Raw genomic sequence first — 16,047 nt, 5'->3', positions numbered from 1 at the left:
TGGCAGCGTTACGTCAGTGATGGAACAGTGCTCTCCTGCCAGTGTATAAACCGACTGCAAATATAGAATCATAGAATCATTAAGGTTGGAAAAGACCTCTAAGATCATCGTGTCCAACCGTCAACCCAACACACCATGTCCACTAAACCATGTCCCTAAAATATGGCTGTTATCAAGCATCAGAGGGGGAATATAAGCTCCTGAACAGCCTTCCAGGGGGGTCAGTGGAGAGTATATGGCTTTGCTAATTCTTAGGATGGCATGTTATCTTGTTAATGTGATATGGTCACTCAGAAGAACTGGACTTGAAGACACAGGTCTTTTCTCATTTTATATCCCACTCTGTTCTAAGGAGAGATCTTATGAAAAATTGGGACTACTCCACAAATTGTACAAAATGATTGCAGACTACAGCCTGGTTAATCACCAGCTATATCTTAATCATTTCTCCCCTTGAGGTAATCCCATCTGCTCATCTCTGCTTCAGGAAAATAGCCTTACCTTTTGTTTAATTCCTCTGGGATAGTCTGTCTCTGATCTGGCCCAAAAGGAGTCTCTCTGACTGTTCCCAGCAGGATTATTCAGCTCTAGATAACTAAGGCCAGCAATAGCACCTTGGCTTCCTCCTTCTATGTAGGAGTCTCCTTTAATCTTATTACCACTGCTTCCTGTAGATTCAGGATGGGAAATACAGAAAATACCACCATTGCTATATTTACAAATGGAAATAGAAACAATACATGCAAAAGCTATATACTAGCAAGTAGTGAAATGACTCATCTGTGCAGATCAACCACCTGTGCCTGGATCAAGAGCTCCTACATGGATAACACATAAGAAGTATCTGGTTTTGCAGGTGTCTTGGCAGCTCTGACTTAGGGTGTCCAGAAAAGTACTAGTTACTGGGAAAGCATTAGCAATGATTGATTGATGTTGGAGAGCCTTTTAAACCAGGCACTTGGTGTCTGGGTTCAATGTGTTAAGATAGAGTTCAACAAAGCTATCAACATCTGCTCCTCATTTTGACAGCTATTTAGGAGGAGATGAAAGCTGGAGACATGACAACTGTATGAGTCACTGTTGAACATTTACTTGAAGAAGTCTGTAGCAGTTCATCCAGTTTGGAGCACTTTATTTTCTTCTTTTTCACAATGAATGTGTTCCAGCCTGATGTGGTGCACTGGTACATGTCTGTTATGCTCATACCAACAGATAATCTATCCATTAACAATGCTGTACAAGGAAAGTGTGTTGGATTAATTTCTGAGTTTCCCATTCACTTGAAATGTGTTTTAGAAAGAAAAGAACCACCAGGTATCATGCTTAAATTAGAAGGCAACTAACTAGCATGTCCTGTGGGAAGGGCCACGCATTGCTAAAGCAACGGATGGAGGCTGAGAGATGGGAAGTGTATCTGGAAAAAGTTTACTGTTTCTTTCATCTCTTTTCTCAGCAATCCCTAATCCTACAGCACTGCTCCCCACTGGGTACCATCATACGTGTCACTGGTGTTTGCTCTGTTTGTAATTTAAACTTTACACAGTTTTATCCAACCTCCATCTCCAAGTAACTTTTAAGCTTTAATGTTATTTGAGATTCAGATTGTCACTAGAATTCAAGTTTAGCCTGATGAGGTCCTGAACCAACTATCAAATCTACCCAGAGCACTGCAGGTCACAGATGCGGATCTGGAACTAAATGTTGTGGTTTGAGCACTTTTTCTAAACTTCTTTCTTTTGCCCATGAAGAGTGTGTGGTGACTAGTAGAAGTCTCTTATTTGATTTTAGATATTAGCTGGGAGAACATGCAAAGAAATTTTTATTCTTGTTTATTCACTTTGTTTCTTGTAACAAATACTCTAGTACTCTACCTTCTGCTTTCATTTTGTCAGTATCCATATAAAAAATAACTTTGTAATGTCCTCCTAGAGATCCAGAGTGTAAGAAATTAGTCCCAAAATGTTCAATAAGTCTTTGGTAGGTGTTGTACTCATAGATGACCGGAAGGTTGTCAAGTTCCTTCCAGAAGGGCTCTGCAAGAGTGAGAAAGTCTGGGCAGTTGTTAATAAACTGAGCAACTTCCACACCGTTCTCAACAACCATCAGCTGCTGACTCTGGGGGAAGGAAAATAAATCAGTCATGCTCCACTTCACTAATGGGGTGGTTCCTACTAGCCAGATGACATGCACATTATATTGGCTACTGACCAACAGCTTTACAGAGCTGTTAGATATGTCTAAGCAACTCAGTGAATGCAAAAAGAATATCCTGAAGTTAGGAAATATCTTTTGGACCTTCATTTATAATTTCTGTATCATCTTTCTTTTCCTCCTGTGTACCTGAAAACTAGCATAAGGACAAATAAGAAATGAAAATATCACTCTTCAAAGCTAATGGTGGTTTCCAACACCAGCAGCCTGGCAGTAGCAGGTTAACAAGCCTTGTTTGAAAGCAAATAGGAGGCACTAGAGAGGTTTTCTTTGCACCCTGATTTCTCTAGAGGAGCCTTTCTTTGTAAGGGGCTCTAGCCATTTTGAGGATGCTGCTGAATTATAAAATCCTATATGCCTATACAATAATGGTCACCTCAGCCTCTCAAAGTTACTTTTGAACTTTGTTATGCTAAGTCTTAAAATACATCATTGTTAGTGTGGTAAAACGAGCTTGTCCTCTATCAGCTTGGGGGCCATAAAATGTATATATTTGTTACTTGATTTTATTTGCTATAAGATAGAGGTTATAATTCATAATTGAGAGTTACTCTCAAATTATTTATCTAATGCTTCCTTTTAAATAAGTCAAAGGCATAAACACTGTGACTTCCTGGCTGCTTAAGACACTAGATCTCTCTCTTAATGGAGTTCTACTAGTGGAAAATGTATTATAAAATAAATTAGCTTTAATCAAAGAATTATTTCAATTTTTTCAGTCCAAGATACTGACAAAGGTAATAGGAAAAAAAGTGCAGTAAACTGTTAGAAGAAAATGGAAAAGATTAATCAATTATGAGAAGAAGCTGATGTTTTTCCTTCTCAAATAGGGAGGAAAACAGCTAGTAAATAAATAAATTACTAATAAAGAGGTAAAATGGAGAAAGTAAAAACAGCAGCCAACCCTTCTTAATTGATAACCAAACCAGCGATCTCTTTGTAAAGGTTTTATGGGATTTTTTCTGTCATGCACTTTGTGCCAAAAATACCTGGATAAAATAAATATTTGCATCTCACTATAAAAGTACATGAAAAAAAAGACAAAAACGTTTATGCAAAATACTAAGCCACAGTGACAACTTATACATACCTTTTGACTGTGTTGCAGAATTTTATTCTGTGAAAAACTGTCCACTGTGTGATTTTTCATACTTCTCTCTGTGTTTCATATAAGACCAGCTACTGTTGAAAAACTCATAACTGAAATAATTCTGAATTTTAACCTAGAAGATGAAAGATAGAATTCTGTATAAAGAGCTTCATGAAGGATGTTAAAAATGATAACTTATAGAGTAGAGCAAGTCCTTCCTGATGCAAAAAATCTGATGTTTTTTTCAGGCTGAATCCATTTCAGATTTCACAAAAAGTAGTGAACACTATTGGAAAAGCATTACACATATATATATACATGTATTTGTATATTAAGTATTTATGTTACGAAGTAAAGTACATTAAGGATTGCTTGGCATGCTTTTGATAAGCATGAGACAAACCAAATCTCTGAGATAATGACTTGAAATAAAAACATATCTCTGGAAGATCTTCACAAAGCACCCCAAAGCCTTGTGCACATAACATTTCTGAGGGTGATTCAGGCTGCTACTTATACTAAGGAGATGGCTTTACATTCAGTCTAACTGTAAGGGAATTAGAAATCACATCCAAATAATTATAATTTTTTTCCTTCCGTTTTAGCAAGATATACACCAGTTTGTATTTCAAAATCAGCTTATGTATGCACTTTTCTAATAATTATATATCCTAATTTATTTATTTTAGCTTTTAATATACCAGACTCTCTTGACATGAGCTGACACAACTTTAACACAGCATCTGGTGGCATACAGCCCTCAACACTGCAGTGGCACTGAAGCTTTTTGCTATTGGCAGTGTTGTTTGCTTGATATAAGCTCTGGCCAGAAGACGGCTGTGTTCAGTGGCACGGGATCCTGCTCTCTGCATTTAATTCTGCGAGAGATGAAGAGCAACCACAGTTAGTTAGCAGGGTCCCCACTCCTGCAGATGGGGCTGGTGGAGGAGCTGTGAGTGGAACTAGTGACTGCAGAGAGGGAACAGGTGTCATTCAGCTGCATTTAGGGAAACCTACCTGCCAAGAGACCCTACAAGCTTTGCATCATTCTCCCAGTTTTAATAATGACTCTAAATATAAAGCTGTGCTTAATGGAAACATACCTGGAAAGTATAAGCAAGAACACTTTCACTCAGCCTGTAGTGTCTCTCCCATTGCAGCTAAAGACCTTTCTGCATTGTCCTCCAAAGATTTTTGTATGAATGACACTTCCCCTAGTCTCACCAGTAATGACATCATAGCTATGAGAAGAAAAACGTGAAAAATCATTAAGACAGAGAGGTAGCAAAGTCTTTTACAGGAGGTGAAAATTACAGAGCCGTTATAACTGAATGCTGTATCTGCAGATTAAGATCATAAGCTGATTTACCCAAGAAAAGGGGATATCGACTGATAGACTTCTATACCTGCAGAACCGCAGTGTGCATAGCTGTCGTGGTTTAACCCCAGCCAGCAACCAAGCACCACACAGCTGCTCGCTCACTTCCCCCCAGTGGGATGGGGGAGAGAATCGGAAGAGTAAAAGTGAGAAAACTCGTGGGTTGAGATAAAGACAGTTTAATAGGTAAAGCAAAAGCCGCGCACACAAGCAAAGCAAAACAAGGAATTCATTCACTACTTCCCATCGGCAGGCAGGTGTTCAGCCATCCCCAGGAAAGCAGGGCTCCATCATGCGTAACGGTTACTTGGGAAGACAAACACCATCACTCTGAACGTCCCCCTGTTCCTTCTTCTTCCCCCAGCTTTATATGCTGAGCATGATGTCATATGGTATGGAATACCCCGTTGGCCAGTTGGGTCAGCTGTCCTGGCTATGCTCCCTCCCAGCTTCTTGTGCACCTGGCAGAGCATGGGAAGCTGAAAAGTCCTTGACTACCATAAGCACTACTTAGCAACAACTCAAACATCAGTGTGTTATCAACATTTTTCTCATACTGAATCCAAAACACAGCACTATACCAGCTACTAGGAAGAAAATTAACTCTATCCCAGCTGAAACCAGGACAATAGCATGTTACAATATGAAAAGCTCTTGATTTGTCAACAAAAATGAACACATCAATATCTGTTTACGTTAAGGCATCCATATCTATCATAACTGATTTCATTAAGTTTTATTGTTCCAGCAATTAATGCAATACAGAAACAACAGGGCATCCATTCCAAAATGTTTTTGTATTATATCTGAATTATATCACATACCAAGTAATACAACTACGCTAAAGACACTTAAGATAATTATTTTGCTAGGTTGCAGATGGGATGTATAAACAGAAATCCATATGGATCCACAGTACTAAATGCAACAGCAATGAACAAAAAGAATGAGCATTGCTGGCTCATTTTTTCCATGCTGATGATTATGTGTTACTGGTTTACATTTCATTTCACATCTTAAAAGATGTTTTTAAATAGTAGGAATGAAAGATAAAAAGTTTTATTCTGTGCTTCAAATCAAAGAGCCTATACATCCTGGCTGCACTGAGCCACTGGCATGATGGAGGCCGTTGTACTGAACACTTTTGTATATGGGACGTTTTACCATAGGCTCAGGAAGTCTATCTGTACAGCCAGAGCTTGTAAATACAACAAAAATGTAAATGCATTTGGCACCAGTACTACTGAGCCCGGCACAGAACATTACCCTGTTCCTGTAAGTTCTGAATTTGGAGGTGTTTTATCAATATCACATACAGTCGTCTTCTCTTCACATCGATCTTCATCTGCACCATCTTCCTCACAGTCCTGATCACCATTGCTCACAAGAGATCTGCTAATGCACCAACCTAAATTAGAACAAAAATGCATGGGGAAAGGAGAAATGTTTGTTCGTTTGAAAATAAATCACCTAAAATCAAAGCAAGTGTCCCACTTATCTACTATGTTAATTAGCTCGTTCACTCCCACAGCGAACAGTCTGTGCCCAGGAGGGCTTGTGAAACAACGGTAGCACCAAAATATGTTTATCATATTCCTCTGTGAGAAATATCTACCTACTGAGGTAATGTGCTTTTTTTGTGAAGGTAATGGAAGCTGCTTGGATACTAGCATTGTTTTAGGGAGCCTTAGTTTCCATGACCCAGGTGGTTTCCAAGATGTTTGGATATAGCCTAGAACAGCTTCGAACAATCACATCTAAGGTTGCATTCCTTAATTACCTTCTTGTAATAAATAAAACTGTGCTCTGGGGCAAATTAGTAAGGCAGAATGACTTAGAGAGGCTCACAGGGCTACAGCATATTATCTGCAAAGCTTTGCAACACCCCAGATTAAATTAAAAACATGCATAGTTGAGGCTGAAAAAAAGGAAACATCCTGCTAAATCAAATTTATCTGTAGGTCAAGGGTTCTGCAAAGCCATTGCCCATTTACTAAAGTTCAAAGATAACAAGGTTATCTTCTTAACTTTATGACCAGAAAATGGTGAAAAAGATCTTGGATGGTACCTGAGAAACACCTGAACCGATCACCACAGCCATCCTCTGTTGGGCATCCCCTTGTGGGGGTGCATGGTCTTTTTTCAAAGGCATTCCCAGAACAGGGGTTTCCCCTATACTGCCTATAAACTGCTACTGTCTGTCTCCGAATCTGAATGCAAATCAAGGGAGATCTTAGAAAATCTAAATGCAAAGCAGAAATAGCTTACTAGTGTCAAGACAATGCTACCACTCTACTGCTGTAAGAAAATGAGACATTCGCTATTTTTTTCTGAGAACAACCACACTTTGTATTACCACAATATGGTAACAAACTCACAAGTTAATGGAAAGACAACTATTTTATCTATAAGGTCTTTAGACTGAGCCATAAGCTTGGCTGGTTTGTTCAAAAATCTAATACGTAACTGAAACCAAGAGAAAGTTGCTGACACATTTCAGTTTTGTTTTACATTTTTAATAGGACCAATCATACCTGGTATGAATTTGCTAAAGTTCTTCAAAGTAAACAATGCCATTAAGGAAGACGATAAAATCTAACATCAAGTGGGCTACTTTTTGCTTCTATAAAGAATAAGTACAGTCTCATGGCACATCTTTAATTTTGACTAATCCCTCCCTAATTGATGCAACATCAAAGTAAATGAGAAGGAAAATCAAAAGCAAAAGTCTTGCACATCAATAGAGTTGCACTGTAAAAATCATCAACTTGTTTTCATTGAAGATAATATTTTGCAACAAAGTTTTCTTTCCTTGAGATGTGACTCCTCTAATGAAAAAAACAGCAGAAATGGTACAAACCAGCATCAGCTGAGGAATGTCTCAGTTTACCAAACAGTTCAGTCGAGCTTTTTGGAACTATCACCAAAATAAAAAGTGCACAAATTATTTTTCAACATGAATATCATAGTTTTGAAAGGGAACATAGAGGAGACAGACTGGAGGATTTCCATTCTCAAGAGTTCTTTGTTCTTCAACCTTCTTGTTCTGCTGGGGCGAGTCACTTCAAGTGCTTTTGTCTGACACCTGATTTAGGGTTTTAAAGATATAACAGCTCCTTAATTACTAGGATAAAAGCATATGCTTGTGAAATCATGAGTACAGAAAAGAAGGGGGTGTCCATCTATACCTGTTTTTGAGTACAGCCATCACACTCGGACCAAGGGCTGAAAGAATTCCAGCGGCAATGGACTGGAGGGGAAGGGTTGCTCCAGTAGTATTTTTGGCATTAAAAAAAATAAAATTGGAAAATTGTCAGAGATTTCCATCCATAACCATTAGTGCAAAACTTTCCTAAACAGCAAAACAGGCCTTCAATAAAAATTAGGAGCAGGATCAGGCTCCCTCTAAAACCACTGGGATTTGCTTTTCATGTGTAAGAAGAATGAAATCAGTTCCTACTTGGGCTTTCTGGTCACGAAACAACAGAAGAAACTAGACACATTCACCTAGCCTGAAGATCAGCATGGATTTTGTGCAACTATATACCAGCTTCAAAGACCAACTTCACATTGCAAAGCAGGGGGAGGCCAGACCACGTCGGGAGATTGGCAGGGAGCTGCCAGGGACTGTGTGCACCATGGTGTGCAGCAGACCTTCCCATGGCAGCTCTCAAACAGCCAGTTTGCAAATGGGAGGCACTAAGGGTGCAACCTGCCCCCAGGATCAGGGCTGGCTTGGGGTAAACTGCGCTGTGTTTTGCAGATGTGTGTTGCTGTGGCTTACACCACCACTGTGTGCTCTCTTCCCAAAGGGCGGCTGACTCCTCTGGGCAGAGATAAGGGACACCATAATGCCTCACTCTTGTCACCACTGATGGCAGTGGCAGTGCTGACACCGAACAGTGTCTTCTCTCCCAGGAAATATATCTGAAGACCCCTTTAAGCCCTGCCCCATGTCACACACCAGAAGAAGTTGTCTGTTAAATTATACATGCTTAGTCTTTAGCATGTAATTTTCTAAAGAAATATCACCTGGAAAAAATGGGAAAGAAGCCTGAAACTTCCAGCAACAGAAAAATCCCCAGCACCTGAAAAAAGAGGAGCAAAAGCAAACTTACTTTGTTTTTCTGCTTTTTCTGTTAGCTCGTGCAGCTGTTCAAACTTTCTGCAATCTTTACACTAGTCAGCTTAAGAAATAAAGGAGAGCATCACACTGATTTTCCTCAGCTTTGTTGTGCAAGCTGTCATTTTTTAGTTTTCTTCTTTTTTGCAATACTGCCCAATTACATTTTCAGCCAAGTATTTCTCCATATAAATTAATATTTCATTGCACTTCCCATATTCACTTCATCAGTACAAATTAAGTAAGCAATTGTCTTACCTTCATGTTAGATGAAATACTCAGATATCCAGCAATGCTGGATAGGGAAAATGCACTTCCACTCAATTCAGCAGCTGAAGGAGTCAGTCAGTCTGTCTGCTACTGTACATCTCTTCTCACTCTGCCTTGCTATTCTGCTCTTCTTTCCCCAAAAAGGCTGAATATTGCTGAGGAATTTTTATCTTAACCCATCTAGTCCTCTCCAGGGACACAGCCTGCTTTTGGAGCTGCTCAGTGTTTTTAAGACATATAAATCAAGCCTTGGCTATGCTGACTGAGGCTGGCACAAAGTTGTGAGGAGCGCTTACTAGAAGAACATTCATCTTTTCCTTATCTTCTCTCTCACAGTTTCTTTCCTCTGAACAAGACTTTTCAGAGATCCCAGGCCAGTCCTGGTGTCATATACACTACACCAGAGCTGAGTCCCTAGCTTCAATAGGAAGAGCTGCTCTAGAATTAAGCTGATGTTGCCAAGGTTTAATTTTGATCATGAATCTTCAGTCTCCACTTCTGCAGTCATGCTAATTTCTGTGTATCAGTTCTCACACTGAAAATCAGCTTATGGATCTGACTGCAAGTTTTAGCCAATTTTGGCATGGTCCTGCCTGTGAAAGACATCCTGAGATAGTACACAGCCCCTAGTTTCAATGACACATCAAAAGCTGTCTTTTTGTGGGGATGTTCTTACAGAAGTAAGAGCAGTTCACTTTCTCTTTCCTCACCCTGCCATGCCCTCTTATTTTTTCTTTTGACTTTTTTCATTTTCCAGAGCTGATCCAAAATGCCACTGCTGGGGAAATTTCCATGAATTTGTCCTAGTGGAGCCTGGATGAAGTCCTCATGGAAAAGCAGCTCCCCTGTCTGAAAACTCTTCATATCTCAGATATTACATCTATTTTGAAGAGTTTAACACAGTCCTCAGAAAACAAAATGCTTCATGTCACATCACCACCATATGGTGCCTTTTAAACCCTGCACTCTGTTGCCATAGTCTGCTTTCTTTAAGAAGATGCCTAGATCTTGGGTCATGTTACTCCATCCATGTGAGGGATGCCTATGTCCACTCCTCAGAAGTTAGCAACCCCAGAGCCAATTTAGCTAAGCCAGAGCCTGTCTTTGGGACTTTTCAGGTTTAGTAATTATGAACCTCTTTCATAATGTGGTTCATACTCTTTCATCACTTCTGTACATATTTTATTGCTTTTAATCGAAATCATGTTCCTATTAAGTTTTATGACTGATTTGTGCAACATTGTCAGCGGTCATTTGCCTATGTAAGAAATGATTAAAACCTAGTTAAGCCCTTTAATAGCTGGCCCAGAATATGGGAACTCTGATGAATATTTTATCTCTCCAAACATATGTCTTGATCTTGCAGTTAGCTGTTTTAATGGCTTAGATAGCAATTTCAGTTTCTGTAAGTACATCATTAGCTATAATAACCCTCAAGATAAAGATATGCTGTAATTTGCTCACAAACAAAACATGCAAATAAACACAAAAGAGGACAAATACAGCTAGCAAAGAAAGTATGTGTGGTGTGGGGGTCTGCTCTTAATTAATGGGTAGTAAAATCACTGATAGTAACGGGTATCTTATTCAAATGAGTTTATATTGATGGAATGTCTTCTTGCAAGAAGCATTTCAGCAAGACAAAAATGTGGCTTTGGCAGATGCTGTATAATAGTCCTTTTAGCATACATTTCAAGTACCTCAGCCCAAAGACTTTATCTTCTTACATTTGGAAACAGGATCCTGCTTTCTTATTGATCCTGGTTTCAGCAGTAACAAAAGCAAACAGACTGAACTGACAAGATGCAAAATAGAGGGAGGTCAGAGGTGGACTTCTGTCACTCCTAGGACTACAAGTCCATGGGTCTCGTGGCACTTTCCTGGTTTGCAGTGGATTGCTGTTCAGTCTCCTCTACAACAGTGGGACTGTGAACGGTTGATTCTTCTTTCATTTCATAGGGTACTGTCCTGGTTTCGGGGTGCCAGGAGGAGCTGTGCTTCAGTACCAACCACTTCCGAAGCAGCTCGAACCCCTTCATATGCTGCCAATATCTCCTTCTCACTTGGAGTACAGTGGGCCTCGGATCCTCTGTATCCCCGACTCCAGAACCCTAAGGGTCGACCTCGAGTCTCCCCTGGTGCTTTCTGCCAGAGGGTCCAGGTAGGGCCATTCTCCCCGGCTGTGGTGTAGAGCACATTCTTTATATCTTGTCCTGCCCGGACTGGCCCAAGGGCTACTGCCTGAACTATCTCCTCTTTAATTTGTTCAAAGGCTTGTTGTTGCTCAGGGCCCCATTTGAAGTCGTTCTTCTTCCTGGTCACTTGATAGAGGGGGCTTACAATCAGGCTGTAATCTGGAATATGCATTCTCCAAAAGCCCACAATGCCTAAGAAAGCTTGTGTTTCCTTTTTGCTAGTTGGTGGGGACATGGCTGTTATTTTGTTGATCACATCCATTGGGATCTGATGATGTCCATCTTGCCATTTTATTCCTAAAAACTGGATCTCCTGTGCAGGTCCCTTGACCTTACTTCGTTTTATTGCAGTGCTGGCCTTCAGAAGGATTCGGACTATTGTCTACCCTTTCTCAAAAACTTCCTCTGCTGTGTTGCCCCACACGATGATGTCATCAATGTATTGCAGGTGTTCTGGAGCCTCACCCTGTTCCAGTGCGGCGTGGATTAGTCCATGGCAAATGGTAGGGCTGTGTTTCCACCCCTGGGGCAGTCGGTTCCAGGTGTACTGGACGCCCCTCCAAGTGAAAGCAAACTGTGGCCTGCACTCTGCCGCCAAAGGGATTGAGAAGAACGCATTAGCGATGTCAATTGTGGCGTACCACTTGGCTGCCTTTGACTCCAGTTCGTATTGGAGTTCTAGCATGTCCGGCACAGCAGCACTCAGTGGCGGCGTGACTTCATTCAGGCCACGGTAGTCTACTGTTAGTCTCCACTCTCCATTAGACTTTCGCACTGGCCATATGGGACTGTTGAAGGGTGAGCGAGTCTTGCTGATCACTCCTTGGCTCTCCAGTCGACGAATCAGCTCATGGATAGGGATCAGTGAGTCTTGGTTGGTGCGATATTGCCGCTGGTGCACCGTTGTGGTAGCGATTGGTACCTGCTGTTCTTCAACCCTCAGCAACCCCACAACAGAAGGGTCCTCCGAGAGACCAGGCAAGGTGGACAGCTGTTTAATTTCCTCCGTCTCCAGGGCAGCTATACCAAAAGCCCACCGGTACCCTTTTGGGTCCTTGAAATACCCTCTCCTGAGGTAGTCTATGCCAAGGATGCACGGATACTCTGGGCCAGTCACAATGGGGTGCTTCTGCCACTCATTCCCGGTTAGGCTCACTTCGGCCTCCAATGCAGTTAACTCTTGGGATCCCCCTGTCACTCCAGAAATACAGATGGGTTCTGCCCCTTTATAGCCTGATGTCATCAGGGTACACTGTGCACCGGTGTCTACTAGAGCCTTATACTCCTGTGGCTCTGATGTGCCAGGCCATTGAATCCACACAGTCCAGTAAACCCGGTTGTCCCTTTCCTCCACCTGGCTGGAGGCAGGGCCCCTCTAGTTCTGGTCATCTGAGTATCCGCTTCTCACTTCTCGCAAACGCAAGTCAAGAATTCCTTCATTACAGTCCAAAGTAAGATCAGCCCTTCTACTCTGTCTGGGGAACTGTTCACTGGAAACTGGACCGTCGTGAGACAGGTTTTTCCTGAAAACTGGAGCAGCATTTTTCCTGAGAGAACCCCCTTGTGTGATTGTTTTTCCTTGCAACTCACGTACACGTGCATCTAGGGTCAAGGTAGGTTTTCCATCCCACTGCCTCATGTCCTCTCCGTGGTCACGCAGGTAAAACCACAGGGTGCCCCGGGGTGTGTACTTTGTATTTCCTCTCTCTTGAGGAGAAAAACGCTGACTCCTAATGGCTGAGATACTGGTCCATACAGGTGGAGAATAGGACATACCCTCTTTGAGTTGCTGGACCTTCGGGGACAGCTTCTCCACAGCCGAGACAAGGGAGGAGGAGATAGTTTCTTCGAAATCCCGAAGTCTGCTAACTAAGACATCCACCGTTGGTGCTTCTTCCTCTGCCCTGGACAGTACTGCCAAGGAACTGGCATACGATGCTGGTGCGCTCCGTACCAACTTCCGCCATATGGGTCGCGTGCATTGGACGTCATCTGGATCTTTGGGCGTTTGGTTGTTGTCCAGGTCACTATAAACCACCTCCAGCACGCCTAGTTCTCTCAGGTACTGGATACGTCTCTCCATAGTGGTCCATTTGCCTGGGCGATATATAACATCTTCCTTGAAGGGATACCTTTCCTTCACGCCTGACAGCAGTCGCCTCCAGAGGCTGAGGACCTGTGTCCCTTTTCCAATTGCTTTGTCAATGCCTCCTTCCCTAGCAAGGGATCCCAGCTGTTTGGCTTCCTTCCCCTCTAATTCCAGGCTACTGGCCCCATTATCCCAGCATCGGAGCAGCCAGGTAACTATATGCTCGCCTGGACGACGGCCGAAATCTTTCCGCATATCTCGCAGCTCACTCAGGGATAGGGATCGGGTGGTTTCCGTCTCGTTTATGAGTTCTTCCTCTTCCTCCTCCTCTCCTCGTGATGTCCCTGCTCTTCCATCATCCCTTTCTAAACGACCTGATCTCCGCTTCCAAGATTTCCTCTTCTGTACAGGGGCAACGGATACCAGCAAGGGTTGGTCCTCTGGTTCAGCTGTAGTGCCTGTTGCTGGGGTTTGGGTAGCTGCAGTGCTTGTCATGGGGGTTGGAGTAACTGTAGTGCCTGTTGCCGGAGTTTGAGTGGCTGCAGTGCCTGTTGCAGGGGTTGGAGAAGCTACGGTGACTGTTGCCGGGGTTTGAGTAGCCACAGGGGTTGTCGTGGGGGTTGAAGTAGCCGCAGTACCTGTCGTGGGGTTTTGAGCAGCCGCCGTGTCTGTTGCCGGGGTTGATCTCCCACTGCCCACCGCCCCTGAGACTCGCCGCTCCGCCCGCCCAGACGAGGCACCACCGTTTGCCCTCCCTCTTTTCTTGTTCCTGAGGGTTGATCTCTGGACAGTATTCCTGAATAGTTGTTTAACCCTAAACAAGGCCTGAACCACATTCAGGAGACATAGCAATATGAACATGCTTGTTTGAACATCCCAAGGATATTCAAAATTCTCAGGGAATATTGTGGACATCTTCGTGAAGAGGATAGAAGAAAAAGGAGTTTCTGACAATATGGAAGGGAAGATGAACAAGTGGGAGAAAGTGTCCCATCCTGTCTCCCCCTTGAATTCATTCTCCGAGGAGAAAAAAGTGCAATTACTAATAATTTCTAAGAGGTGGTTCCCGATGTACAGAAATGACGGCAGTACTGAGTATAGATACCAGGTTAGACTTACGACCAATGATTTTATCACCTCATAAAACAGCAGCAAAATGATAATCTTGGCCCAGTTCCGACTGATGATAAACAGCACAAAAGGGAACATATACTGCAATCAAGGTATTACATGACCCAACATTGAGAGCCAGCCCCACAACTTTGACAGCCAATACATCAACATTGTGACCAATCAATATAATGAATGCTTATAACAATTTTTCCTTAACACACTTTGGTCAGATCTATCGTTATCTCAACCCTTCGAGCCCCACGTTGGGCGCCAAAAGGGACTGTCGTGGTTTAACCTGGCAGGCAGCCAAATACCACGCAGCCGCTCACTCACTCCCCCCGCCCCCCCAGTGGGATGGGGAGAGAATCAGAAGGGTAAGAGTGAGAAAAACTCGTGGGTTGAGATAAAGACAGTTTAATAGAACAGAAAAGGGAAAATAATGATAATAAATAATGATAGAATATACAAAATGAGTGATGCACAATGCAATTGCTCACCACCCACGCTGACCGATAACCAAGTAGCGATCGGTACTTCCTGGATCACGCCTACCATTCATACACTGAGCATGACGTCACATGGTATGGAATACCCCATCAGCCAGCTGGGCTGGCTGTCCTGATTATGTTCCCTCCCATCTTGTGTACCTAGCTCAGTCAGTAGGCATAGGAGCTGTCCTTGGACTAGGAGGGCACTTAGCAACAACTGAAAACATCAGTGTGTTATCAACATTCTTCTCATACTAAATCCAAAACACAGCACTAGGAAGAAATTTAACCCTATCTCAGCCGAAACCGTGACACTTACTTTTTTGTGGTTTTGATACTTAAGGCTATGTGCAGTTGCATTAACTATAATTTTGTGACGAGGGACTATGCAGCACCTAGCACAGTCCCAGTCTGACTGGTAGGCACTTCTACAATAACATAAATCATAATAAAAGGCCTGATTGAGGGACCTCCCCAATTACTTCTGCTGACTGCATGGTCGTGAGGGACAGAGTGTAACTTACAGAGATGATGGGGCTGATTTTCCCTTACTGTTAGTGAAAATGGCAACAATCTACTAACCATTTTGCATTTTAAATTGTTTTTTATCTTAGCAACTTTAAGTTCTTGCTAAACATTTCTACTGTCTATTCAAAAATAAACTGTCTTTAGGCTTAAAAATGAAGTTTTGGGGGAGTAAAAGAGGAGTAGTTTGAGAAATACAAAGGGTTAGCCATAAGGCAAGGCATTTCTTGTCTTGCACCAAATGATAATTCTAGCACAAGAATTATTAATGCAGTGCTTCACTTGCTGGGCTAATGATATCCTGCCTGGTCTGGAGACAGCATGAAAATGTATTGTCTGTATTTTACTTCACACTAAGGTCAGCCAGAATATAATTACATCAGTGATATTTCACTGTAGACTTCCAGCCTTTTATAGGATTGATGCTAAGGATGCAATAGTTTACCAAGCTTTTAATAGTTTTGTGTCTTCGTTGTCCAAGTTCTTTATGTATTACAGCCCTAAAGACAGTCTGTGCTCCGTGACTGCTGTAAATGCCAAGGATCCAGTGACAACTGAGTGAAGA

General features: G+C 42.2%; 1 protein-coding gene across 1 annotated transcript; it reads right to left on the bottom strand.

Annotated features, from left to right (window-relative positions):
* Positions 1-290: 290 nt before the first annotated feature.
* LOC142075012 (complement component C7-like) lies at positions 291-9,066 on the bottom strand. The gene is given in 13 exon segments (XM_075136003.1): positions 291-347; positions 502-668; positions 1,093-1,199; positions 1,859-2,115; positions 3,302-3,338; positions 3,340-3,434; positions 4,405-4,448; positions 4,451-4,542; positions 5,946-6,087; positions 6,748-6,889; positions 7,868-7,946; positions 8,712-8,767; positions 9,061-9,066. Coding segments are annotated over 13 exon segments (1,281 nt in total).
* Between the last annotated feature and the right edge of the window lie 6,981 nt (positions 9,067-16,047).

The sequence above is a fragment of the Calonectris borealis genome, chromosome W, assembly GCF_964195595.1.
Source record: "Calonectris borealis chromosome W, bCalBor7.hap1.2, whole genome shotgun sequence".
Lineage (NCBI taxonomy): Eukaryota > Metazoa > Chordata > Aves > Procellariiformes > Procellariidae > Calonectris > Calonectris borealis.
Note: the sequence above shows the minus strand (reverse complement) of the source record. Positions and strands in the feature narration are given on the sequence as shown.